The sequence below is a fragment of the Crocodylus siamensis genome, chromosome 5 (assembly GCF_052110815.1).
Source record: "Crocodylus siamensis isolate JL-2025a chromosome 5, ASM5211081v1, whole genome shotgun sequence".
NCBI classification, from domain to species: Eukaryota; Metazoa; Chordata; order Crocodylia; family Crocodylidae; genus Crocodylus; species Crocodylus siamensis.
The window spans coordinates 207,421,542-207,447,179 of record NC_143399.1 but is presented as its reverse complement, the minus strand read 5'-3'; the positions used below and the strand labels follow the sequence as shown (position 1 = coordinate 207,447,179).

The window sequence follows — 25,638 nt, the reverse complement described above, 5'->3', positions numbered from 1 at the left end:
CACTCTCTGGGTGTGGCCCTTCAGCCAGTTGGTGACCCATTTGACTGTGTAGGTGTCGACGCCACAGTCCCCAAGTTTTTTAATGAGAATGGGGTGAGAGACCATGTCGAAGGCCTTCCTAAAGTCCAGAAAGACGTCCACTGCTACCCCTGCATCTAAGGATTTTGTGACGTGGGCATAAGCCACCAGGTTGGTCTGACAGGATCTGCCTCTAATGAACCTGTGTTGGTTGCCCCTAAGCATAATCTCTCCTGCTGGCCCCTTGTGGACACGTGGCAAGATAATTACCCCCTGGTAGGGCTGTGCACCGCCTGGGTTAGGTGGAGGTCTTGTATCTCGGCTAGGAACCTACGTGAGCAGTTAGACCTGGCTGACTGCTCTTCCCAGATGTCTGGAAAGTTCAAGTCATGCATGTTGACCACGTCCTTTGACCTAACGACCTCTGTGAGTTGACTTAAGAATTCCTGGTCTAGCTCCCTGGTCTAGCTCTTCCCCGTGGTTGGGTGGTCTGTAGTAGACCTCCACCGTTAAGTTCCTTTCCCCTCGACTTCCTTGTATTCTAACCCAGAGCACTTCCGTGTGCCCCTCCTCTCATCCCGTGCTACTTGTTGAGGATGTGTATTCCTCCCTGATGTAGAGTGCCACACCCCCACCTCTCCTCCCTGTCCTGTCCCTCCTGCACAGCCTATAGCCCTTGATATTCACCGCCCAGTTGTGCGTTGGGTCCCACCACGCTTCTGTGAGAAATCTCATTTGTATTTAGATACTATTTATTAGGGCTGTGAGAAATTTTGCCACCAGTTTTGTTTTGACACTGTTTTGACCCATTTTGAGGTTGAAACAGCAAAAAGATACAGAACAGATATAGTCAAAACAGCCTTGAAACAAAACGAGGGAAGTCAAAACATTTTGCCGTTTCACCCACAGGCTATAATGGGTAAGGACAAAACATCCTATAACTTTGTCATTTCTAGCCTGAGTTGGATGAAGCTTACAGGAATAGTAGCCCCTTCTAAGTGCAGGAAGCCTGCCAACTTTCAAGGAGATAGGTGTGGAGGGGTTCAGGGAAACTGCACCCCAAAGCCATGAAAGCAAAACTCGTGTCACGTGTATGTGTTAAGCCACAGTGGGGTCAAAACTGCAGGCATGCTAGTCTCTGTGGAGGCCACAAAGACCACCATGTTTCAAGGAGATAGGTGCAGGGGTTTGGGGGAAACTGTACCTGAAGCTGCGGACAAGCAAAACTTGTGACATGGGTGACACTGTGTGTGTTAAGATGCAGAAGGATGAAAGCAAAAGACTGGCAACCCATTTTTACAGGAAACTGATGATCAAGTTATGTATTTATAACTGGGGGGAAAAATACTTTGGATTGCAAGTGAATTGAACCGGTGCCTATCATCAACCGTTTTAGTCCAGTGGTATATGAAATACAATTGGGGAGAAGCATTGAAATGGGTACATGTATTTCAGTTAAAGTTATTCAATGGTGTACAAAATTTAATATATTAAATTTATTTGAAAGCTACAGGATGCCCAATGACACTGATAGACTAAAAGACCAGTGGCTGTTAAACACAGATGACGGAGAACCAGCGTTAACCTGTATTTGTTGTTGTGTTTTTCTACTTTTTATATATTTGTGTGTCATGAATTGAACGCGACCAATTATTTAACATGCATATATAGAAGTTGCACATGATGCTGGAAACTGCATGGCACGAACCCTGGATATTTTAACATAGTCTTGCTTATTGCTTTGTTAAGATTTATCAACATATTGTTACGTTTTTGTACTTCTCTTTGAGCATTTTGAATTGCGCAAGCGTCTTAAAAAAATTCATCCCTGGAGATGGAATTATTTAATTGATTTCCATTTCTATTTAGGAACCAATTGGACTACCTTAAATGGTTACAAAAGAATTCACAAATTAACTATCTTACTACTATAACACAAGGACAAAGTCAGCTGCATACTAAAGCTATTTTACACCAAGGTTCAGTAATTCAGAGAGTATCTGAACAAGTTAGACAAATGGTATCATAGTCTCAAGGGATGGTCACCATCATGGACAGAGGTCCTAAATGTTACCTTACATCCTATTATCATCTTTTCTATACTAACTGGAATAATGGCAATTGTGATGTTGTTGTACGTGTTACTGGATGAAACAAATTCATGTTAAATTGAAATCACATGCCTTAATTGCTTAACAATATACAGCCTTGCAAAAATCCTAGAGTGATCCATTCAAAACAAAATGTTTTGAAGCACCAAAGAAGGGAACGTTCTATAAATAGCATAAATGCCAGCTTGATGTTAGGTAAATAACATGGAAATAGATTTTTCCCTATTGCTTTTACAGGCAACTGCTGCTAACACTGTTTCACTTGGTGCTACTTCGCTATAACGCTCATGTGAGATTGAATCTGATTTCACTTTGCGCTCAGCGAGTTTTGTTATAAAACTCACCGTATTCATCTTGGGTTATTAAAAGCAACTGCGGTCACCATCTTGGGTCATCAAATACTTTTGGTTTCACTTAGCACTCAGTTTTTCAGGAACCAAGTGAGAGCGCTAAGCAGGGGTTGCCTGTAAATTTACGTATTTTCTTGAGTTATGCATTGCCTTCAGAAACTCCATTTCGTATTGCTCTGTAGCGTGATGTAAGTGCTTGACCTTTTACTCATCTGTACGCTGTACGGGTGAGTGTGTGTTTGCGGAAAAGGAAAACATCAGCTGGCGACTGGCTGAAGAATGCAGACAGACAAAAGACCAAGCAAGAATCCGCCCCAGAACAGCGGGAGAACAACAGCAACCGACCTGTGTCCAAGGAAGAACACCGCGATAACCCAGCAAACGCCCAGAGGACTGGGTGAATTGACAAGGCTATAAAAGATGGGAAGAGACGTATCGATTTTGGGTCTTGTTCTGCACGTCACCGGGGCACTGGTTTGTCTGACGAGATGGACCGCCAGGAGCCCAGCACCCACTCGTGATCAAATTGGCTGGCCACTAAACTGATCTGAGTACTGACAAGACTGGTAACCTATACCAGTGCAGAACAGAAATTGGGGTGCGAACGAGTGTTAAGCAATTAACCGATAAACGTGGCATCTTGCCTTATTCTCCCTCATCAGGTGTTGCTCCTGATTTGAGCAACTGGCAATTTGTGTAGCAGCTGCATACGCAGGGAGCAGGATCAGGAGCTCCCACCTGGGGGACACCCGCCCGCAGGGACCAGCGCTCGGCCCCCCACCCACAGGGTGACAAATACTGCAGCCCCCTCCCGCGCAGGGCCAGACACGCGACCCGCTCCCCCCGCGTGCAGGACGGCCTCGCCGGCACCCAGACCTCGCACGCCCGGGCCTCCACCCTGTCCCTCACCTGACGCCTGGCGGGGCGGGGGGCTCCTCTCTGGGGACGCGGGGGGGCCGGTCCCGAGGCCCCGGGGTTCCCCTCTGCCCTGCCTCCTCCAGCGGCCTGTCGGCACCACGGGCCTGCGGCTGCTCCGGCCAGGCATCACCAGGCTCCCGCCGCGCCCCCGTGGGCTGCATCTCGTCTGCCGACGCGTCCTCGACCTTCCCCCTCCCGGTGACCTGGGGAGGGGACGCACGCGTCACCGGGGCGCTCTGGGAACACGCCGCGGACAGCCAAGAGCGGACGGCCGCGCTGCAGCAGTGACCAGGCTGACGGCGCAGCTGGGGCCGCCCGTCCTGCACCCGCCACAGCCGCGACCCCCGGCCACGCCGGGCCCCAACTGCCCCGCACCGCCCCCCGGGCAGCTGCGAGCCGCTCCCGCCCCCACGCCTTCGGGGGCAAAGGCCGCACAGGCGTCGGCTCCATAGCCCCCAGAGCAGCCCCCCGGGGCCCCCACAGCGCTGCCCCCCAAACCGCCCCTCACCCGGCGAGCGGGCGGGCGGGCGGACGGACCCCGGCCCACCGCCTCCGCCGTCCCGCAGCCTCCTCCCCGCCGCGGGGGCTCCTGGGAGCGGAGCGCAAACCCCCGCTGCCCGGCTCCTCCCCTCGCGCGTCACGCCCGTGACGTCCCGTGACGTCAGGGGCGCCCGGGGGCGGGGGTTGTGAGTTGCGGGCGGATCGGGACCGGCCGGGGCCGGGCCGAGCCCCCTTCCCTGCCCCGACAGCCGGGGTCGTGTCCTGGCGGGCCGGGGCTCGTCGCTGAGGGGCTTTCCCCCGCACGGACACGTCCCTGCGCGCCCACCCCGCCTGGCTTCCCCCCCCCCCGCGCGAGCTGTCGGCCCCCCCGGCCCGGCCCCGTGCGGTTGGGACGTGCCCGCGTCTCCCGGCGGGGCTTGGGGCAAAAGCGCGGCGCTCCGGGGGCGGGGCGGGGCAGAGCAGGGCGGCCCCCCCTTCCCCCCACAGCAAAGGGCAGGCGCTCGCCTCTGGGGACCCCGAAGCTGGTCAGCTCCCCCGACAGCTCGGATGCCCCAGCCAGGCCTAATGAAAAGCCGTGGATTCGTAGGTTGGCAGGGGGCCCTTGCAGATCATCGGGTCCAGCCCCCGCTCTAGGCAGGGAAGGCAACGGGGGTTAGGTGACTCCAGCGTGGTGACTGTCCAGTCTCCTCCTGAAAACTTCCAGGGTCGGCGACCGCACCACCTCTGTAGGGAGTTTATTGCGCAGTCGGGGACACCCTGGCTGTGAAGGAGTTTTTCCTGGTAGTAATCCTGAAGCGGCCTCCCAGGAGTTTGTACCCATTGCTCCTGGTCTTCCCCGGGGTGCCCTGGTGAACAGTTGTTCACCGAGCTCCTGATGCACTCCTCTGATGTAGCGGTGAGCCGCTACCAAGTCCCCTCTCAGCCTTCTCCTCTAGGCTACAGAGGCCCAGGTCCCTCGGCCTCTCCTCGTAGGGCTGCCTCGCACGTGCCTGATCATACGGGGGGCTCTCCTCTGGACCCGCTCAAGTTCTTCCACGTCCTCGTTGAAGTGCCGCGCCCAGAACTGGACGCACTGCTCCAGCTGTGGTCTTGTGCGTGCTGAGTACAGTGGGAGTGTCACTGCCTTCCTTTTAAAAGAGATTGCAGGCCAGCGTGGTGTTTTGCCCAGCTGACCACCGCCTCGCACTGCCGGCTCATATTCATGCAGTGGTCAGTCACTACTCCTAGGTCCCTTTTGGCCGTGGTGCAAGTCAAGCTCACCACTGAGCCTGTGGGTGTGTCGAGGGTTGTTTGCCCCCAGACGGAGCACCGTGCACTTGGAAGTGTGAAACTTCTTCTGGTTCCAGTCTGCCCAACTCGAGCCTGGCCAGGTCCCACCTGTGTCTGCAACTGATCTTCTGACGTGACCACACTGCCCCATAACCTGGGGTTGTCCGTGAACTTGGCCAACGAGCTTTTTCTCTCAACCCATCCAAATCACTGATAAAGATGTTGAAAAGCACTGGTCCAAGCACGGACCCCTAAGGGACATCACTGGCCACTTCACGCGAGGACGACACGGATCCGTCCATGAGGACTCTCGGTCCTACCCCCGCAGCCAGTTTTTCACCCACTGAACCATCGAGCAGCTGAACCCACAGTGGTCCAGTTTCCCCACAAGGATATCGTGGGGACACTAGTTCAGAAGCATTTTGGAAGTCTAAGCAGACAAGGTTCTTTGGGTGACTCTGATATCTTTTATTAGACCAACTTAAATAGTTGGAAAAAAATGTTAAGCAAGCTTTTGGGTTCAAAAACCATATGTCAGGCTGAGGGAAGTCCCCGCAGCTGGTGTGCACTCTTCCTGGATGGAACGAAAAGTAAAGCAGCCCGAGGCTGGGCTGGCCTGCATGCAAGACAGGCAGTCTTTGACTTCCGTAGCTAAGCTAAACTCCGTCGCTGCCTGGGCTTTCCTGATCATTCCCTACAAGTGCTGGCCACTGTTCTATAGTCCTCCTTGAGGACCATCCATCGCTTCCACTGTGTGTATACCTCTTGTTTTCTTTTTTAAGAGGACTGCAATGTCCCTGTTAGCTGGGACCTTTCCTCTTTGCAGGAACAGTTTTCTTTTGTGCTTCAAGGATTGTATCCTTGAGCACCGACCACTCTTCGTGGTTGTCTTCCCTTCCTGGTCCCACATCGCCTACCCCACTAATGGTCTGAGCCTATTGAAGTCAGCATTTTTTAAGTTTCATAGTTTCTAGAGTTGGAAGGGACCTGAGTAGATCATCTAACGTCAATCCTGCTGGTTGATTGTTGACCCTGCGGTGGACTGTGAACATGGTCACTGTCGTCCAGGTTACCCTCAATATTCAAGCCACGCACCAGGTCATCTCCCTTCGCCAAGACCAAGTCTAGGAGAGCGGTACCTCTGGTTGGCCCTTGCACTTCCTGGGGCAGGAAGAGCTGATCTATCACAGTCAGGAAACTGTGTGAACAATCTGACCTAGCCAAGTGTTCCTCCCAGTCTATGTCCAGGTAATTGAAGTCACCCATGACTACCAAGTCCCTTGCCCATGCGGCCTCTGTCAGTTCTTGAGAGAACTCACGCTCCAGCTCTTCCCCTTGGCTCGGGGGCCTGTAGTAAACATCTACACTTAGGTTTCTCTCACGTCGCTCACCTCCTCCCCTCCCCCTGTAGCTTGACCCTAGCCCTCTACGGCTACGCTCCAATCATGCAAGGAGTCCCAGCAGGTCTTCGTGATCCCTACCAGGTCATATTGCCCAGTAGAGAGAAGGGCTAGCTCCTCCTGCTTGTTCCCCACGCTCCTGGCATGGGTGTAGAGGCAGCTGAGGCCCCCAACTGACACCCTCAATTTCCTGAGATGCTGTGGGAGAATTGATTGGTTAGTAAACAGTTTTCCCACAGCTAACCAAACAGTTCTCCCTGAAAACAGAGCAGGGGAAAGGCAGGGGCAGGAGCCAGAGCAGGGGGCAGGGTGGGCAGAAGAGGGGCAGGGCAGGGCCAGAGTGTTATTCCAAAAGGCATATAGTGTGAATTAAAAACAAGCCAGAATCTTATCAGGGGATAAGGCACAATGCTGCATTTATTGGAACATAAAACATGATATAAAAGGAATAAAAAATAGGTTATCTGGTTCACTCATTCCCATACATACTCATTCATTCATTCATTCAATCATTCATACAAAAGAAACAAGCACACACAAAGACAGGTAGACAGTCCCGCAAAGGTTAAGTTGTTACCAAGTTCTAAAGATGCTCAGGTCAGTCTGGTGGCCAGCCAGACCAACCACAAGGAATGGAGTCAGGTCTTGTTGGATGTGCCCAAAACTCCTGCTTGCAGGTGGACAGACTCAACGTTTTTTCATTGTGTTCATAGTGATAGCTGTCCATACAAGCCTATGGATTCTGCTGACTCAGATGCGAAGGTCATCCTCCATGTCCCGTTGGCAGGCTGATTGGTAGGACGTGATCTTCTGGCTTTGTGGTCTGCAATCTTCAGGGGGACCGTTGCTTGTAGTCTGCAGCCATCAGGGAGAAGGCATGATTTAGTATTTGGTAATCCTTAACTGCTGACTCAACGTTGCTGCAACCTTTAACTGTTAAGCCACAGAAGGCTATTTTCATCTGGTGCAAGGGGACTGTCTTCCTTCACATTGTCACATACATACATCATTCATTCTTTCATTACCTCTTTTCAAACATGCCAGACATACCACGGACCTTACATAAGCCTGTTTCTTATACTAAATTTAAGTTCTAAAATCATGAGACCAATAGGTCAAATATATTTATGCTAAGCAATAGGCAATTTAGAATAGATGGTTAATTCCAAAACAATAACGACTGATTGAAATATTATGGAAAGTAATCTTAATCATAATCATAATTAACTTTATCTTAATGGCTAAATAATTTATTATAAAAATAACAATATAAGCGATTAAAGCTACTGCAATACAACACAAGCAGGGCTCAAAGGGGCAGAGGCCAGAGCAGGGGCACGGCAGGGGCATGGGAAGGGGGTGCAGCAGGATGGGCAGAGCAGGAGCAGGATCAGGGGCCTGAGCAGGAGGTAGGGGAGGCGGCAGGGCAGGGTAGGGGGCTGGGCAGGGGGCAGAATAGGGGCAGGGCAGGGGATGCAGAGCTGTACAGGTGTGACTCACTGCTGACATCATGTGATGTCACAAAAGCGGAGGGAGGAGCAGGAGCAGTGGCAGGATTGAGCTTTGCTCTGCAGCTCCCATGAGCTCTCACAGTGCGGAGAGGGGAAGCAGGCAGAGAGTGGAACTGGAGTCTGCCTGGCACAGGGGTGAGGGGCTGCGCGTCGGGAGCAAGGGGAAGCGGTAGGGCTGGGGGGGCAGGGACTGCGGGTTGGGACCAAGGGGCACTGGCAGAGCTGGGGGTGGTCGGGGAAGGGGCTATGCGCTGCCTTCTCTGCAGCCTTAAATCTGCATGGGAGGGGGAGTGGGGGCAGGGCAGGCTGGCGTGGACAGGAGATAGTGCTGTGGGGGTGTTAGAAATATTATTAAAAATGCATTATCAATAAGTCTTGTTAAAACAGTGCAGCTGTCAGCCCTCCCTGGAGTCTTGTTAAAACAGTGCAGCTGTCAGCCCTCCCTGGTGAAAGAACTGGGAGAGCTACTAAGAGCTCTTTGTATTAAGGTATCACTCCCTCTTTGTTTTGCAAAGTTACTATCTCTTTGTTACAGTAAAGCATATACTCCTCAGCTTTTCTCATGCAGATAAGAGTAAATTGCAGTTCTAGCCTTCAAGCAAGGAAAAATTTCAAACTCTTGTAACCTCAAATATTGTCTGCCCATGCGCAATAACCTAATACATATTAAGCCTATCCGCCCCGCATACTTAAGTAGTTAATTATAATACACATGCGACACATGATTTGACGTATTCACATACATGTTTGTATGAATCGGAAATGAGTTGTAAAAGTTCCTCCTTCTGCACACATGGTCAGGAGAGAGGGGATAAAGCCAGCTGGGCAGTTTCCCTCGGGGGCAGCAGAGTGTTTGATCTTTTGTCTCTCTCTCTGACCCTATTTGCAAATATATACCTTTTGTGTTGCTAATAAAGTGTGTCTGTGGCTGAAGGTTTTTTTTCGCCTCCCGAGAAACGAACCGCGATTTTTACATCAATAATTGGCGCCCAACGTGGGGCTTCTCGAGGACTACCCCGGAATTCAGTGACGGAGCGCCTCCGGTACCAGGGGAAGTGCGCACCGAGCCGACTTTGGACTCGCCCCTGGAATTTGAGGTTTAAGTCCGAATATCCGGGAAGTTAAAGGAAGTATCCCACGTAAATTCTGAGTTTCTGGAGAGGCAGACACACTTTGGAATTTGGATCGAGATCTCTGGGGTATCTGAGTGAGTATACGAATTCCCTTTGCCCAATCTGGTGTACGGATCTAAACAAAGGATGTGTAAGTTTGCTGAGAAATTCTAGGCTCAGCTCTCATTGTAAATCATCTGTTGTTGAGATCTTTTTGGTATTTGGTGTGCCTTGGGCGCATTTTTGTGGGCAAATGGGTACGAGTAGCTCTCGTGTAGAAAACAATATTGATACCCCTCTAAAAGTCTTATTACGTCATTTTAATAAATTTGCAAAGCCGGCCGATTATGGAATAAAAATGAAAAAAGGTGATTTAACTAAGTTTTGTCAACTCGAGTGGCCAACATTTGGGGTCCACTGGACCCCGAAAGGATCCTTTGTGCTGAAAGAAGTGATAGCTATCCATGAAATTGTTATGCAGAATAGGTATTGGAATCAGTTTCCTTATATTGATTGTTGGTTGTGGGTGGTTCAAAATCAGCCACCTTGGATTAAGAATTACTTAGTAAAGTCTCATGTGATGCTTGTTAAGAAAAAGACTCGGCGGGGGGCGCCTGTACTTCCTGAGTCTAATGAGGGGGGGGATTCTGAATTGGCTGCGTACCGGACCCGCGCTCCGGTTGCCCTGTCGGGTAGCGAAGATGAGTCAGATGCCTCCTTGGGGTCCAGTCCTTCTGCACCACTGCCCCCTCCCTTAGAGAGACCACCACCGACGTACCAATGCATACCTAATGAGTTAGAGCGTGAGCCTCAGCCAAGTGCCTCATCTGAATCAGGAAATAAGGGTTATTATTTGCGCAAGCCTGTAGAGTCACAGCCGGTGTTGAACTGTCCGATGCGAGAGGTTATTGGGGAAGGAGGCACTGCAACTTTTGTCTACACCCCATTTAGCACTTCAGATTTATTTAACTGGAAGAATCAGAGCCCCTCTTTTCGTGAAGACCCTGAAAAGATGAGGGACCTGTTCCGATCTATTGGGCAGACTCATCGACCCACTTGGGCTAATGTCCAGATGATGCTCCAGACTCTCCTAACCCCGGAGGAGAGGAGATTAGTGTTGGGGACAGCGGAACGTATTGCGGTGGCTAGAGTTGAGTCAGAAGGTGCTGCTAGTCGTACTCTGCGTGATACCTGCCCTGTAGAGGAGCCAAGATGGGATAATCATACTGCAGAGGGCAGAGAGCTAAGTGCACGGTATCTGGGAATTATAGTGGAAGCAATGGGAAAGGCAGTGCCTCGGGTTACCAATCTGTCTAAATTGTATGAGGTGAGACAAGGAAGAGAGGAGGATCCCTCAGCTTTCCTTGGGAGGCTGTATGAGGCGTTTCGCAGGTTTTCGGATCTGGATCCAGAAGCCCCAGATAACCAGCGTATGGTAAATCTTATGTTTATTGGTCAATCTGCTGCTGATATCCGTAAGAAGTTACAGAAAACTGAGGGAGGTGCTGGGAAACCGATTTCAGAGCTGGTGGAAATTGCATATAAGGTGTATGGGAATCGTGAGCAAGTGCAGGAGCGCAAGGAGGATAAAAAGGCTCAGCGACAGATGGCAGCACTAGCAGCTGCTATAACTGGAGGGAACCCTGGAAAGGCTGGGATACAGAAGAGGAAGGGAGAAAGAGTGGGAGCAGATGTTTGTGCTTATTGCAAGGAGAAAGGACACTGGAAGAGGGAATGCCCGAATTTGAAGGAGAAGAGAGAGGGGGAACCGAGAGGTCACCTCATGCGGGCAGAAGACAAGGGTGAGGATTCAGAATGAAGGGGACAGGGATCTAAGACCACTACCCTTCGGGTTGGAGCCTTAGAAGATCCCATGGTAACCATTAGGGTTGGTGGCAAAAACTTTGAAGCCTTGGTGGATACTGGGGCTACATTTTCAATGATTCCAGAAAAACCCCCCTGTGCAGGAACTAGTGAACAGCATGTACTTGTGGAAGGGATTGAGGGAATGCAAACCCGACTCCCTGTTTGTAAACCACTCCTCACCAAGGTGGGGGACCATTTGCTCGAGCACTCCTTTGTGTATTCTCCAAGTTGCCCGGTTGCACTCCTTAGGCGGGACTTACTCACAAAATTGCAAGCTGAGATCTTTTTCAGAGACGATCAGATGGTGGTCCAGCTCGAACTATCAGATGGCTCTCCTGGAGGACCGATGCCCTGCAGTAAGTCCAGAAGATCACATGACCAGAGTAGACCCCTCGGTATGGGCTGATGGAACCCCTGCGCGAGCTAAGTTCGTCTCCCCGGTAAGGATTGTACTCAAGGATGGGGAGGGGCCCGTTCGGGTAAAGCAGTACCCACTTAGCCGAGCGGCCAGAGCTAGACTCAAGCCGTTAATAGAGAAATACAAGAGGTACGGATGGCTAGTGGAAGGGTCCTCACCCTATAACACCCCCATCCTTGGAGTGCCGAAGGTAGATGGGGTCTCATACAGACTGGTCCAAGACCTACAAGCTGTAAATAAGAAGGTCCTTTCAGATCATCCTGTAGTCCCGAACCCTCACACGATCTTGACACAAGTACCGGGGGAAGCTAAGATATTTTCAGTGCTAGATTTGAAAGATGCTTTCTTCTCTATTCCCCTTCACCAAGAGAGTCAAAAATTGTTTGCTTTTGAATGGGAGGATCCAGATACTTTCCATAAAGCCCAACTCATGTGGACAGTTCTTCCACAAGGATTTATAGCAGCCCTCCATATTTTCGGACTTGCCCTTCAGAAGGACTTGGGGGAATGGAAGGGATCACACCCCGCAGTGACTCTCCTCCAGTATGTGGATGACCTGCTAGTTGCAAGCCCAAACTTGCAGCTCTGCGAGGAAGCCACCAGGTCACTCCTAAACACTCTGGGGAAAAAAGGATATAAAGTCTCTAGAGAGAAAGCCCAAATATGTCAGCCTGAAGTCACATTTTTGGGATATAAGCTCTCAAAAGGAGTCAGAGCCCTGAGTGCAGATCGCATACAGGCGATTCAAGGTCTAACCCCACCTAAGTCACCCAAGGAGCTGCGGGCATTCCTAGGGCTAACTGGGTTCTGTCGACTATGGATACCAGATTACGGTGGGAAGGCTAGACCACTGTACGAATCCCTGACTAAGGAGAGTCTCACTAAATGGAAATGGAATAAAGAAATGCAGCATGCTTTTGATCTGCTGAAGGCAGCATTAACCCAGCCCCCTGCCTTAGCCATCCCAAACAGTAAAAAGCCATATCGACTGTATGTTCATGAGAATCGAGGGGTTGCATCAGGGGTGCTGACACAGCCATCAGGCCCGACCTGGAGACCCGTGGGATATTATTCAAAGGTTCTAGATCCAGTTGCACTCGGGTGGCCAGCCTGTCTTCGGGCTGTGGCAGCCACAGCAGTGGTTGTTGAAGAGGCCCAGAAGATAGTCATGGGTGCAGATATGGAAATACTCACTCCTCATGGAGTTCCCCAGATCCTAGGGACTGAGGGAGGGAAATTTCTTAACCCCTCCAGACAATCACGGTATGAGATATTTTTGCTCTCTAATCCAGGACTTACTTTCATAGATTCATAGATTCATAGATGCTAGGGTCGGAAGGGACCTCAATAGATCATCGAGTCCGACCCCCTGCATAAGCAGGAAAGAGTGCTGGGCCTACATTACCCCAGCTAGATACACATCCAACCTTCTCTTGAATACCCCCAGGGTAGGGGAGAGCACCACCTCCCTTGGGAGCCCGTTCCAGACCTTGGCCACTCGAACTGTGAAGAAGTTCCTCCTAATATCTAATCTAAATCTGCTCTCCTCCAGCTTGTGGCCATTATTTCTTGTAACCCCCGGGGGCGCCTTGGTGAATAAATACTCACCAATTCCCTTCTGTGCCCCCCTGACGAACTTATAGGCAGCCACCAGGTCGCCTCTCAACCTTCTCTTGCGGAGGCTGAAAAGGTCCAGTTTCTCTAATCTCTCCTCGTAGGGCTTGGCCTGCAGGCCCTTAACCATACGAGTGGCCCTTCTCTGGACCCTCTCCAGGTTATCCGCATCCTTCTTGAAGTGCGGCGCCCAGAATTGCACACAGTACTCCAGCTGCGGTCTGACCAGCGCCCGATAGAGGGGAAGTATCACCTCCTTGGACCTATTTGTCATGCATCTGCTGATGCACGATAAAGTGCCATTGGCTTTTCTGATGGTTTCGTCACACTGCCGACTCATGTTCATCTTGGAGTCTACTAGGACTCCAAGATCCCTTTCCACTTCCGTGCCACCCAGCAGGTCATTTCCTAGGCTGTAGGTGTGCTGGACATTTTTCCTCCCTAGATGCAGCACTTTGCATTTCTCCTTGTTGAACTGCATTCTGTTGTTTTCTGCCCACTTGTCTAACCTGTCCAGGTCTGCTTGCAGCTGTTCCCTGCCCTCCGGCGTGTCCACTTCGCCCCATAGCTTAGTGTCATCTGCAAACTTGGACAGAGTACATTTCACCCCCTCGTCCAAGTCGCTGATGAAGACATTAAAGAGTATCGGTCCAAGCACCGAGCCCTGCGGGACCCCACTGCCCACACTCTTCCAGGTCGAAACCGACCCATCCACCACAACTCTCTGGGTGCGACCCTCCAGCCAATTCTCCACCCACCGGACTGTGCAGTCATCCAAGTCACAGCCCCTTAACTTGTTCACCAGTATGGGGTGGGATACCGTGTCAAAGGCCTTCCTGAAGTCCAAGTATACGACATCCACCCCTCCTCCTGCGTCGAGGCGTTTTGTGACCTGGTCATAAAAAGAGACTAGATTGGTCAGGCACGATCTACCTGCCACGAACATACTACAGCCTTAAAACCTGCAACCTTGCTGCCGGAGCCAGGGCAACCGACGCATGACTGCCTTGAGGTCCTGAATCAGACCACGCAGGTGCGACCTGATCTTGCTGAGGACCCAATTGAAGACCCAGATGTTGAATACTTTGTGGACGGCTCCAGCTCTGTCATCGATGGGAAAAGACGAACAGGATGTGCAGTGGTAACCTTGGATAAGGTAGTATGGAGGGAGTCATTGCCGAGCTCATGGTCGGCACAGGCCGCGGAACTCACTGCGCTCACCCGAGCATTACAGCTGGGGACGGACAGACCAACGGGTTAATATATACACTGACTCTCGCTATGCTTTTTCTACAGTCCATGCGCACGGACTATTGTGGAAAGAAAGGGGTTTCATTACTGCCTCTGGGAATAAGATTGCTAATGGCCCCCAGATTATCAAACTACTAGAGGCACTCCACCAGCCTAAAGAGGTAGCAGTCATTCATGTGCGGGCCCATGGGAAGGCTGCTGAGAAAAAGCATAAGCTTGGAAATGCAAAGGCTGATGCAGCAGCAAAGGAAGCTGCATTTATTGGGGGAGAAGCGGAAGAGGTATCCAAGCAAGCCATGTCCCATGCCATATGGCCATACGTTCAGGATTTAGTCCCACAGTATTCCCCTGAAGAAGATAAATTTGCACAGAAAGCTTGTGCAGAAAAGAACTCCCAGGGGTGGTGGATAGTACCAGGAGGGAAAGTCATGATACCCAGGCCATTGCTTCGGGAGGTGCTGCAACAGCTCCATGCAAGAACCCATATGGGAGGTTTGGCCATGGGTGATCTAGTGATCCGCCAAGCAGTAGCCCCAGGGCTATATGTAGAAGCTCAGCGCATTGCTACCAAGTGCATCACATGCCAGAAAGTAAACCCTCGAAGGAAACCCCCTGTGCCAATGGGAGGTAGACCCTGGGCAGCGTACCCTGGACAGGCATGGCAGATTGATTTTGCCGAGCTCCCACGGTCCGGACATCACGGGTTTTTACTTGTCATGGTAGACCAGCTCTCTGGTTGGGTCGAGGCTTGGCCCACCAGGACTGCCACTGCAGCTACAATAGTGAAGTATTTGTTACAGGAGATCATTCCCCGGTATTCCCTGCCTGAGTCCATCGAGTCGGATCAAGGACAACACTTTGTGGGAAAAGTGGTTCAAGAAGTCGCACAAGCTCTCAAGGTTACTTGGAAACTACACACACCATGGAGACCACAGAGTTCAGGACAAGTGGAACGCATGAATAGAACTTTAAAGACTTTGCTCACCAAAATCTGTATTGAAACACGCCTTAAGTGGCCTCAAGCATTGCCGCTAGCTCTTACTTGCATTCAAAACACTCCCCGACGGGGCGTCAAATTGACCCCATATGAAATTATGTTTGGCAAGCCGCCTCGAGTCTTACCTCCTGGGATGCGAGAGAATGTAACTTTTAAATTAGGTAATAGTGAGCTTCATACGTATGTTATTGCCTTGCAGTCTGTCTTGTTTTCTCTTCACAGGTATGCAGCCTCCTTTCAGCGTCTGCCTTTAGATGTACCGGTACATGACTTCTCCCCGGGAGACTGGGTCTTGGTGCAGCGGTGGAAAAAGGAGCCTTTGACTGAGAGGTGGAGTGGCCCTTTCCAGGTACTTCTAACAACCCACACCGCTGTAAAGATTACTGGCCATGATCGTTGGATACACCATACCCGTGTGAAGCGACATCCACGAGCATTAGAGGACATCAACTCCCGAGAAACGAACCGCGATTTTTACATCGGGGCACCAGAGGGAGCAGGCAGGGGAGGCCTCTCCCCGGGGGAAGCGGTGGCTGCGCTGGAGCCCGTGGCAGCCGTGGCCCTTCCATTCGCAGCCCTGCTGCAGCCGGAGGTGACGCTGGAGGAGCAGGACCCAGGGGGCTCCAGGGAGGAACCGAGTGGGCAGGGCAAGTCCCCCATGTCATCCAGACCGGCACCACGGGCACTTCCAAGGATGGTGGGCACCACGTATCAAGCAGGAGAAGCTGGTCCAGTGCCAGGAGATCTGGGGGCAGGAGGTGGAGCAGGCCATGCAGCCCCTGTCTGATTCCCTCAGAGACCCCCCAGCTGACACCAGGGACGACTTCCCCACCCCAGAGACTTGGCACCAACTTCCTTCGCTAAACAGGGAAATCCAGGGGAGCCTAAAGGGAAAAAAGAAGGCATATAGGTGGTGGAAGCAGGGGGAAGCTACCAAGGAGGAGTATACCTACTTGGCCTGCACTTGCAGGGAGGCAGTTAGAAAAGCCAAAGCATTTACAGAGCTGAGGTTGACAACAAAAACAACAAAAAATCTTTTTTTTAGGTATGTAGGGAGTAAAAGGAAGGTGCAGGGAAGCATAGGCCCTCACTGAACAAGGAGGAGCAATTAGTGACAGAGAGGGGGGACAAGGCTGAGCCCTTCAATGAGTTTTTTGCCTCAGTGTTCCTGAACAGAGCTCGAGATAAGTCTCCTCATGGGGTCTTAGACAGGCATCAGAGAGACACCAGCCTACCAAGCATCAACGCTGATTTGGTGCAGAGTCACTTGGATGGACTAGACACGTTCAAGTCAGCAGGCCTGGATGAGCTGCATCCAAGAGTACTGAAGGAATTGGCTGGTGTCACAGCAGAACCACTGGCACAGCTGTTTGAGTGCTTGCGGCGCTCAGCTCAGATCCCAGAGGACTGGAAAAGGGCCAATGTGGTCCCTATTTTCAAGAAGGGGAGGAAGGAGGAGTCGAATAATTATAGGCCAGTCAGTCTCACCTCCATCTTTCTCACCTCCATCTTTGGAAAGGTCTTGGAAAAGATTATGAAGGATCATATCTGTGGGAGTCCAGTGGGAAAAATAATGCAGCAGAGAAACCAGCATGGATTTATAGCAGGTAGATCATGCCTGACTAATCTGGCTTTGTTTCATGACAGGATCACAAAATGCTTAGATGCAGGAGTAGAGGTGGGTGTCGTCTTCTTTGACTTTAGCAAGGCCTTCAATACGGTATCTCATCCTAGTCTCATAAATAAATTAAGAGGCTATGATATAGATGTTTACAGGGTGCAGTGGGCGGCAAATTCGCTTAGCAATCACACCCAGAGAGTGGTAGCAGATGGGTCAGTATCAACCTGGAAGGATGTGGGTAATGGGGTCCCGCAGGCTCGCTCCTTGGACCTGTACCTTTCAATGTCTTCATCAGTGACTTGGATGTGGGTGTGACGTGCACTCTGTCCAAGTTTGTGGACGATACTAAATTGTGGGGTGAAGTGCACACTCCGGAGGGTAGGGAATGATTGCAGGCAGGCCTGGACAGGGTAGAAAAGTGGGCAGCACACAATAGGATGCAGTGCAACAAAGATGTGCAGAGTGCTGCACCGAGGGTGCAAAAATATTCAGCACATGGACTCGCTGGGAAATGACCCTCTCAGCAGCACAGAAGCAGAAAGGGATCTTGGAGTCATTGCAGACTCCAAGACAAACATCAGTTGTCAGTGTGACAAAATCATCAGCAAAGCTAACCGCACTTTATCATGCATTAGCAGATGCACAACGAATAGATCCAGGGGGGTGATACTTCCCCTCTATGTGGTGTTGGTCAGACCACAGTTGGAGTACTGAGTCCAGTTTTGGGTGCTATACTTCAAGAAGGATGTTGATAGACTCAAGAGGGTCCAGAGGAGGGTCACTCATATGGTTAGGAGCTTACAGGACAAGCCTACAAGGAGAGACTGAGGGACCTGGACCTCTTCAGCCTCCACAAGAGAAGGCTGAGAGTTCATCTTGTGGGCAAGGGGTCAGACTACGTGGCCCACTGAGGTCCCTTCCAACTCTATGAATCTACAAATTCATTAGGGGGACGCAGCAAGGGATCGGAGATGCTCTGTTCACCAGACCGCCTCTGGGGTAACAAGGAACAATGGCCACAAACTGACAGAGAGCAGATTTAGGCTGGATATCAGGAAAAACTTCTTCACAGTAAGGGTGGCCAGAATCTGGAATGGGCTCCAAGGGGGGTGGTGCTCTCCCCTACCTTTGGGGTCTTGAAGAGAAGGCTGGATCGGCATCTGGCTGGGGTCATCTGACCCCAGCACTCTTTTCTGCCTAGGCAGGGCATCGGACTCGATGATCTGTTGAGGTCCCTTCTGACCCTAGCATCTAGCATCTATGACAATACAAGGGGGTTACAACGTGTCTTGATGAGCAAGAGGAGAAGTGGATTACAACAAAACAAAATGGGGCTTGACATTACTATGGTTAACCATAATAATAATAAAAACCCCAGTCCAGAGGCATGCAAAACTGGCACAACACTGTAAAAATCAATACAAAAATAACAGCAATCGATACAAACCAATGAAACACAAAACAGTGAAGAAAATGGAGACATCCAGGGCATTTTTTTTTTCATAGACATTAGGGCTGGAAGGGACCCCAGAGGATCATCGAGTCCAGCCCCCTGCCCCAGGGGCAGGAAGTCAGCAGGGATCATAGGATCCCAGCAAGATAAGCACCCAAATGTGTTTTGAAGGTATTCAAAGTGGGTGCTCAAACCGCCTCCGATGGCAGGCTGTTCCAAACCTTGGGGGCTCGGACAGTAAAGAAATTCTTCCTTATGTCCAACCTGAAGCGGTCTTGCAGGAGTTTGTGACCGTTCCACCTCGTCATCCCTTGAGGCACTCTGGTGAACAAACGTTCCCCCAGATCCTGGTGGTCACCCTTGATAAACTTGTAGGTGGCCATCAGATCACCCCTGAGCCTGTGCTTTTCCAGGCTAAAGAGCCCCATGGCTCTCAGCCTGTCATTGTAAGGTCTGTTTTCCTGACCTCTGATCATGCATGTGGCTCTTCTCTGGACTCTCTCAAGCTTCTCCACATCCTTTTTGTATTGTGGAGCCCAAAACTGGACACAGAACTCCAGCTGCGGCCTCACCAAGGCCAAGTACAAGGGGAGAGTGACGTCCCGGGATCTGCTTGAGAAGCATCTATGGATGCAAGCCAGCATTTTGGTCACTTTACTAGCCGCCGCATCACACTGAAGGCTCATGTTCATCTAGTGGTCAACCACGACCCCCAAGTCCCTTTCATCCGTAGTGCTAACCAGTGTAGCACTGCCGAGCCTATAAGGATGCTGCAGGTTTTTCCTCCCAAGGTGGAAAGCCTGGCATTTTTTGGCGTTGAACAGCATCAGGTTCTTGTCCGCCCATTTGCTGAGCCTGTCCAGATCTGCCTGGATCACCCTCCTGTCCTCCGGTGTGGATGCTTTACCCCAGAGTTTGGTGTCGTCGGCAAACTTGGCCAGTCTGCTTCTGACTCCAATGTCCACATCGTTGATGAAGATGTTAAACAGTGTAGGCCCTAGGACAGAGCCCTGGGGGACCCCACTGGTCACAGTGCACCAAGAAGATTGACTCCCGTCGACCACCCCCCCTGGGTCCTACCGCGGAGCCAGTTCCCCAGCCAGCGGATCGTAGTGAGGTCAACAAGGCCACAGTTGGCCAGTTTAGCCAAGAGATGATCGTGGGACACCAGATTGAAGGCTTTTTTAAAGTCGAGATATATGACGTCGATCTCTTCCCCCTTGTCCAGGTGATAGGTCACCTGGTCATAAAAGGAAACGAGATTGGTCAGGCAAGACCTACCCACAACAAACCCGTGCTGGGTACCTCTCAGGATATTGCCTTCAGATAGTCTGTTAAGGATGGCCTCCTTGATAATCTTTTCCAAGACCTTCCCCAGGATAGCAGTCAGGCTAATGGGCCTGTAGTTTGCCAAATCCACTTTCCTCCCTTTCTTGAAGATCGGCACCACATTGGCCCTCTTCCAGTCATCGGGCACTTCACCAGAGCACCAAGAGTTCTCGAAGATCTGTGCCAGGGGCTGAACTATGATGCTTGCCAGCTCCTTGAGTACCCGGGGGTGTAGATTGTCAGGGCCAGCTGACTTGAAGGTATCCAGCCTGTCGAGGTGTTCCTTCACAACGTCAGCTTCGATGGAGGGCAAGGAATCTCTCTCACCTGGGCCTCCCTGACCCATAGTGGGCAGGTCCGTCCCATGGGACTGGTGAAAAACTGAAGGAAAGTACCCATTTAGCAAGTTCGCTTTTTCCTGGGTGTCAGTTGTCAGTTGCCCCATCTGGTTTAGCAGGGGTCCAATGTTGCCCTTGCTTTTCCTCCGGCTCCCCACATATCTAAAAAAGGACTTTTTATTATCCTTGATATTTGCAGCTAGCTGGAGCTCAGTCGCAGCCTTGGCTTTCCTGATTTGCTCTCTGCAAGTCTGGACCAGAGCAGAGTATTCTGCTTTAGTCCGGATGATGGTTGCATGGGATGGTCTGGATAGGGATGATCCTGCCTCAGGCAGGGGTTGTGCTAGATAACCGCTGCAGGTTCCTTCCAGCCCAAATTCTTTACTACTCAACTCTGTGAGCACTGTGGTCTTGTAAAATGAGGTACCCTCAGATGTACTGCTTTAGTGGTGTCACTGTCCACTCTAGGTGTTATTCATATGTTCTCAGTGTTGAAGTCTCTGTGATTGTGGTTTTGTCAAAAAGTCATAGCCAGGAGATCCCAACACCAATCCTGTCTTCAAGAACTGGCAAAGGTTTGGGCAGGTTTACTGTCTACAAGCCATGGCCAAACACAGCTGTGATCTGACAGACAAGATGATATTGCATATTTGCCCATGACAAGTTATCAGTACACCAGCACGTAGGCTCCCGGAGGGTAATATAAAGGTCACATGCTTTGTAATTCTCCTTTTATACAGGGATCCAAACAAATTACATATGTCGCTCCACAAATATCTGGACTATCTTGAGCCATCCTGTAGTACGGGCTTGTTCCACATATTCATCTGGGCATTGTGCTCCAACCCAGGACTGGACTGTTCTCTACCTTGCACCACCATCTCCTTGTAGTCCCCAAACTCATGACAGGAGTGCTCATTTGGCCAACAGGTCAAGTTCTGGTTATATCAGGAGCTCATGCACCTGTTCCCCAAGATGTGTGCATGGTGTGGGGGTGGATGCGGGCTGCCTGCTGCAGACTCTGGGCTCCCCACCCTGCTGCACCCCTGGGAGCTCAACTCCTCCATAGCAAGGTGCACCCTGCCCATCCAGCAGCAGTGGGGTGAGGGTGGGGGTTGTAACTGTTTTATTTTTTTTTCTTCTGTATAACTGCCGCGCGGCACTCTCACATTTATGTAACCTTGAAGTCTTAACTAGTAAGCTAAATGAGCACTTTGTATTTTTCTCTGTTGGCATTAAGCTACACATGCGCATTTTGTAGATTTCATTTCTTATCTAGAAGTGTTATTTTTGCAGAAATGAAACTTATGTAGAAAGTCTGCCTAGCAATTATTATGTAAAAGAAACTATCCTATCCCTGTATGCTCAGCTTATATCATAGTTAGTGTCACAGAGGCAGTCCAACCAACATCTATAAAGAGGCAAAGAAACAGAAAACAGCAGAGACGACGACCGGAAAACTCTATAGGCCCAATCACCCTATAGACCGGTTCTCAGCCTCTCCGTCTGGGCATACCCCAGCGAAGACAAAGGCCTCGAAAATCCGACAACTGACAACGATTCACTGTGTTACAGTTTTGTACTGTATATCCCATTCATGAGCTGTTGACCAGTTCTGGGACTACGGAGCCGGCAGCCGCACCTAGCTTTGGACTAGCTCCACTGTTGGAATGCAAGGGCTGGCTCTGGAACCCCGTGAACCAACAGACCCCCTTTGTATCCAGCATACTGTAACTGAAGAAACATCGGAGACCCCACTCCTCGACTGCCTCGCATCGTAGCTTAGACAGCATATCTATGCTCGCTATACTTGTATTTACTGCAGCTTCATTCCAACCGGCCTCCCCTCTTATTTGTGAGAGGGTGAGGCCAGGTGAGTGAATAAAATCTTTTTGTTTTACTCTATATCTACTCTGTAATAACTTCTACTACTAACAACACATATCAATGAGCTGTTGACCAGTTCTGGGACTTAAAGAGCCGGCAGCCGCGCCTAGCTTTGGACTAGCTCCACTGTTGGAACGCAAGGGCTGGCTCTGGAACCTCATGAACCAACGGACATCCTATAGAATAAGAAAACTAACAACTTACTCTAAGTCGTCTACTTGTGCCAACTTGGCAAACCTCGAGGGCGGCTATGAAGCTACCTCCAATCCTGCCCCACAAGCTGCGCGCTCGCACAGCTCCGCAAAGCCCGCGGCTCCCCTAAGCGGTGCCGGAACCGCTAGCCCGGCATTCTGCTACAGGGGTGTGTCCCCTGCTGCTGCCCATGGGCAGGGGGGACACGGCTGGCATGGGGTTTCCAGGGGAAGAGCAGCAGAGTGGGGAACCCTGAGTGCATGGTGGGCAGCCCGCAGTGGACAGCCCACATCCACCCCCTCCCTGATGCAAAAAGCGGTTCGTTTCTTTTGGAGGCTCGCAAATAATTCTCAGGCACACACTATTAGCAGCACAAAAGGTGTATTTGCAAATAGGGTCAGAGCAGAGACAGAAAATCTCAAATTGCTCCGCCCCCTGAGGAAATCTGCAGCAGGTACTATATGCTCTCCCTCCTGGGCACGTGTGCAGAAACAGGAACTCTTACAGCTCATTTCCGGTTCATACAAACACATATGTGATCACGTCACTTCATTCGTCGCATGTATATTATAATTAACTACTTAAGTATGCGGGGCGGATAGGCATATATGCATCAGCTAATTATGCACGCTCAGAAAGGTCTCTAGGTTACCAAGAGTTGACATCCCCCCCCCTTTCAAAGACACAGTCAGTTGAATTCCAGCTTCTGTAATCTGCATGTGAATAGTCAGGGGGAGAGAAGAAAAGGGAGTGCTTCTTAGCACAAAAGGTCCTTGGTAGTGTTTCTCCTTATCAGGTACGAGATGCAAACTGTGCAGTTCTAACAACACTCTATTCATTATGCAGTTCTAACAATATTTCTAACATCCCCATGAACAAATATGGTGGGTTGTAGATGGGGAGGTGGGCAGGTGTCCTGTTTTTACATTTACAAAGTAGTGACAGTAGGGCACACATACATGTGGGATGCAGTGCACCATCTTAGTAAATCTGTTGCCATCCAGATCATAGAGATCCCACTCAACTGGGGAGAACCACGCTTGATGTTAGCCTACAAGAGGCCGAGAGGGAATGGAAAGGGGCTAGAAGAGACCATAGGGGTTTTTTATTGGCCACCAAAGTAGCAGGTGATTAGTTGACAGGTTTTCTCCATTCAAGGGTGGCCAGGTAACAATGAGTTATGGCATAAACATAGTACCATGGGTCTGGCTAGACCTGAGGGAATGTAAATCTTACCCTGAGAAAAGAGAAATCCATCCTGGACTTGAGGCAGTGGTTACGAGACGGCGACCTGCTCTAGAGGAGGGATTTCCTACCAGGTGGTGGCTCAGATAGCAGAGCCATTGGCAAGGTGAAGTGAGGATGTCGTGTGGCTTCAAAATGGGGCTCGGTTCCAAGAGTCTCTGGGCCAGGTTAGTGTCATAGTCTACTTCCTACGAATAAGCATGCACCTTCCCATTTCTACATGATGTGAAAGTCAAAGTGGGACAAGAGCAAAACCCACCCCAGTGAAGCTATCTCTGGTTGTGTGTTTTGGCCACAAGCAAACATTCTAGCATAGTGTGAATATGACGCGTCGCAGCAGGAAGAACCAGGGGCCATTGGCAGAGCTGTGCTCACTGGGAGCTTGGACAGCAACTCCCAGACCCACCTGGGGCTGGGCAGAGGGGAAAATGGAAGCAGAAGCTGAAGCCTGGAGAGTAAGGGGAAAAGAGAGCCACGTGCCAACGGGGCCTGCTCAGCCCTGCACCGAGCAGTGCGCAGTGGAGCCGCAGATCTCACTGGCTCAGGCAGCCGGACTGTGGACTGAAGGAGCTGCGCTCGGACTGGGGGGCAGCTTGCAGGTGTTTCGTTGCTCTTGGGAACAAATGCTTGGGGAACACTTCTGGAGGTGTCGGGGTGGCAGGGAATTAAGGTGCAGAGTGTATGTTACCACAACATTGCTGTTTCCTTACCTTTTACTTGCTCCCTCCCTTCAGCCCTTTGACTTGCAACTCAAACCCCTATGATTCTCTATATACAAGTGGGAACTCCTCCTTGCTTTTTGCTCCCGTTTCTGGAGATGCAGGTTGGCAACTAGGCTGTGATCTGTAAGAACCTGTACTTTGTGGCATGGCTCTTCAAAGTATTGCCACTTCCTAAAAGTCACGCTTCTGCCTACGGGCTGAGAGGTTAGGATCTCAAGATTTCTTTTCTGCTGAGGTGAGTTTGCAGGAAAAGAAGATGCAGGGATGAAGGACTTGGTCTGGGCCCTGCCATTGTGAGAGCACCACACCTATTACAGTGCTAGACACATCTATTTCAACCACAAATGAAAGGTGGGGTCTGAATGAGCTAGCAAAGGGGCAGGGGTGAAGGCCCATTTCAGATATTCAAAGGATCACTGGGCTTCCACGGGCCAGGAAAACTAGGGTGGGGAGAGGGGTAGGAATAGATAGCAGCAAACCTGGCACAGGCTGCCAGATGTGGGAAGTGCAGCTGGGCTCTAAATCACCACCTCCAACTTCACCTTGCTCAGCAGCCCTTTGGGTCTCTGCCATCTGAACCAAGGGAAGAGAAATCAAAAGGGAGGATGTACTGGATTAATTCCTCCTGGTGCGAACGCCATCCTCAAATAAGAACTGGCGCATGACATGGCTGTGGCCATGGGGGGTAAGTGGAGCCCTGACCTCTCAGCAGGGTCTCAGTGGGACTCTCCCATGTTCCCATCCACTTGCTGGAGTTGCTGTGGGAGAGCAGACATCTGACCTTTCTCTTTGCAGGAAATGAGCCTGGCTGCATCCCCACATGGGTTGTGGCAGATCCTCTAGAAAGGAGAGGGGCTGAGAAATCACTGAGAGATCTGCCCTGGAAAGGGTTCTGGGCCCTGGTCTGTTCCCATTCACAGCTCTGCAGAGGATGTAGAGACCAACCATGGGGTATCACATTAAGTTGTGGAGCATGATTACCAAGGAACCTGTTATAGAGAATGGCATGAAGGAAGGGAAGGAGGGCAGGGGGCAGCTGCCACCTGCTGGTGCAGAGATCTGTTAAGGGGCTGAGAAGCAAAACCTGCCACCACTCCTTGCCCCCAGCTTCACATCTGCCCCCAGCCTCTGCCAGGCCCTGCAGCACCCACCTGACACTGACTCCCCCCCAGCATGTGCAGGGGGCACAGCTCCGTCAGCCAGGAAGCCCCACAGCCCTTCTCACGATGCACATGGGCCAGGAATGCTTCCCAGACAGAGTCCCCTGGACACATGTTGGGGCCCAGAGCCCCCTGCCCGGGTGGGACTCAGCTCTGCTCCTGGGACAAATCCCACAGACCCCTCCCCCCTCCCCACTTTCCTGTGAGGGGATGGGTAGCCCCCAGCGCCACCCCCCCGCCACTGGTCTAAGGCTGTAGAGAAGGCACTGTACAGCCCCTCCCCACAACCACCCTCAGCCCTACTGGTGCCCCTCACTCCCAACCTGCAGCCTATCTTCTTCCCACTCCCCTCCCT

General features: G+C 51.1%; 2 protein-coding genes across 3 annotated transcripts in view; both read right to left on the bottom strand.

Annotated features, from left to right (window-relative positions):
* The window catches only part of LOC149865279 (uncharacterized), an 83,318-nt gene that overhangs the window by 30,050 nt on the left and 27,630 nt on the right, over positions 1-25,638 (bottom strand).
* On the bottom strand, positions 1,474-4,023 carry LOC149865280 (uncharacterized). 2 transcript variants are annotated; one of them, XM_090048147.1, is made up of 3 exons: positions 3,906-4,023; positions 3,389-3,600; positions 1,474-2,890 (listed from the first exon to the last, which is right to left on the bottom strand). In XM_090048147.1, exons 2-3 carry the CDS (start codon positions 3,556-3,558, stop codon positions 2,737-2,739), a joined length of 324 nt encoding a protein of 107 aa, XP_089904273.1. In that variant the 5' UTR covers positions 3,559-3,600; positions 3,906-4,023; the 3' UTR covers positions 1,474-2,736. The 2 variants fall into 2 exon arrangements, with proteins under 2 accessions (XP_089904273.1, XP_089904274.1); XM_090048148.1 differs by having other exon boundaries at positions 1,474-2,824.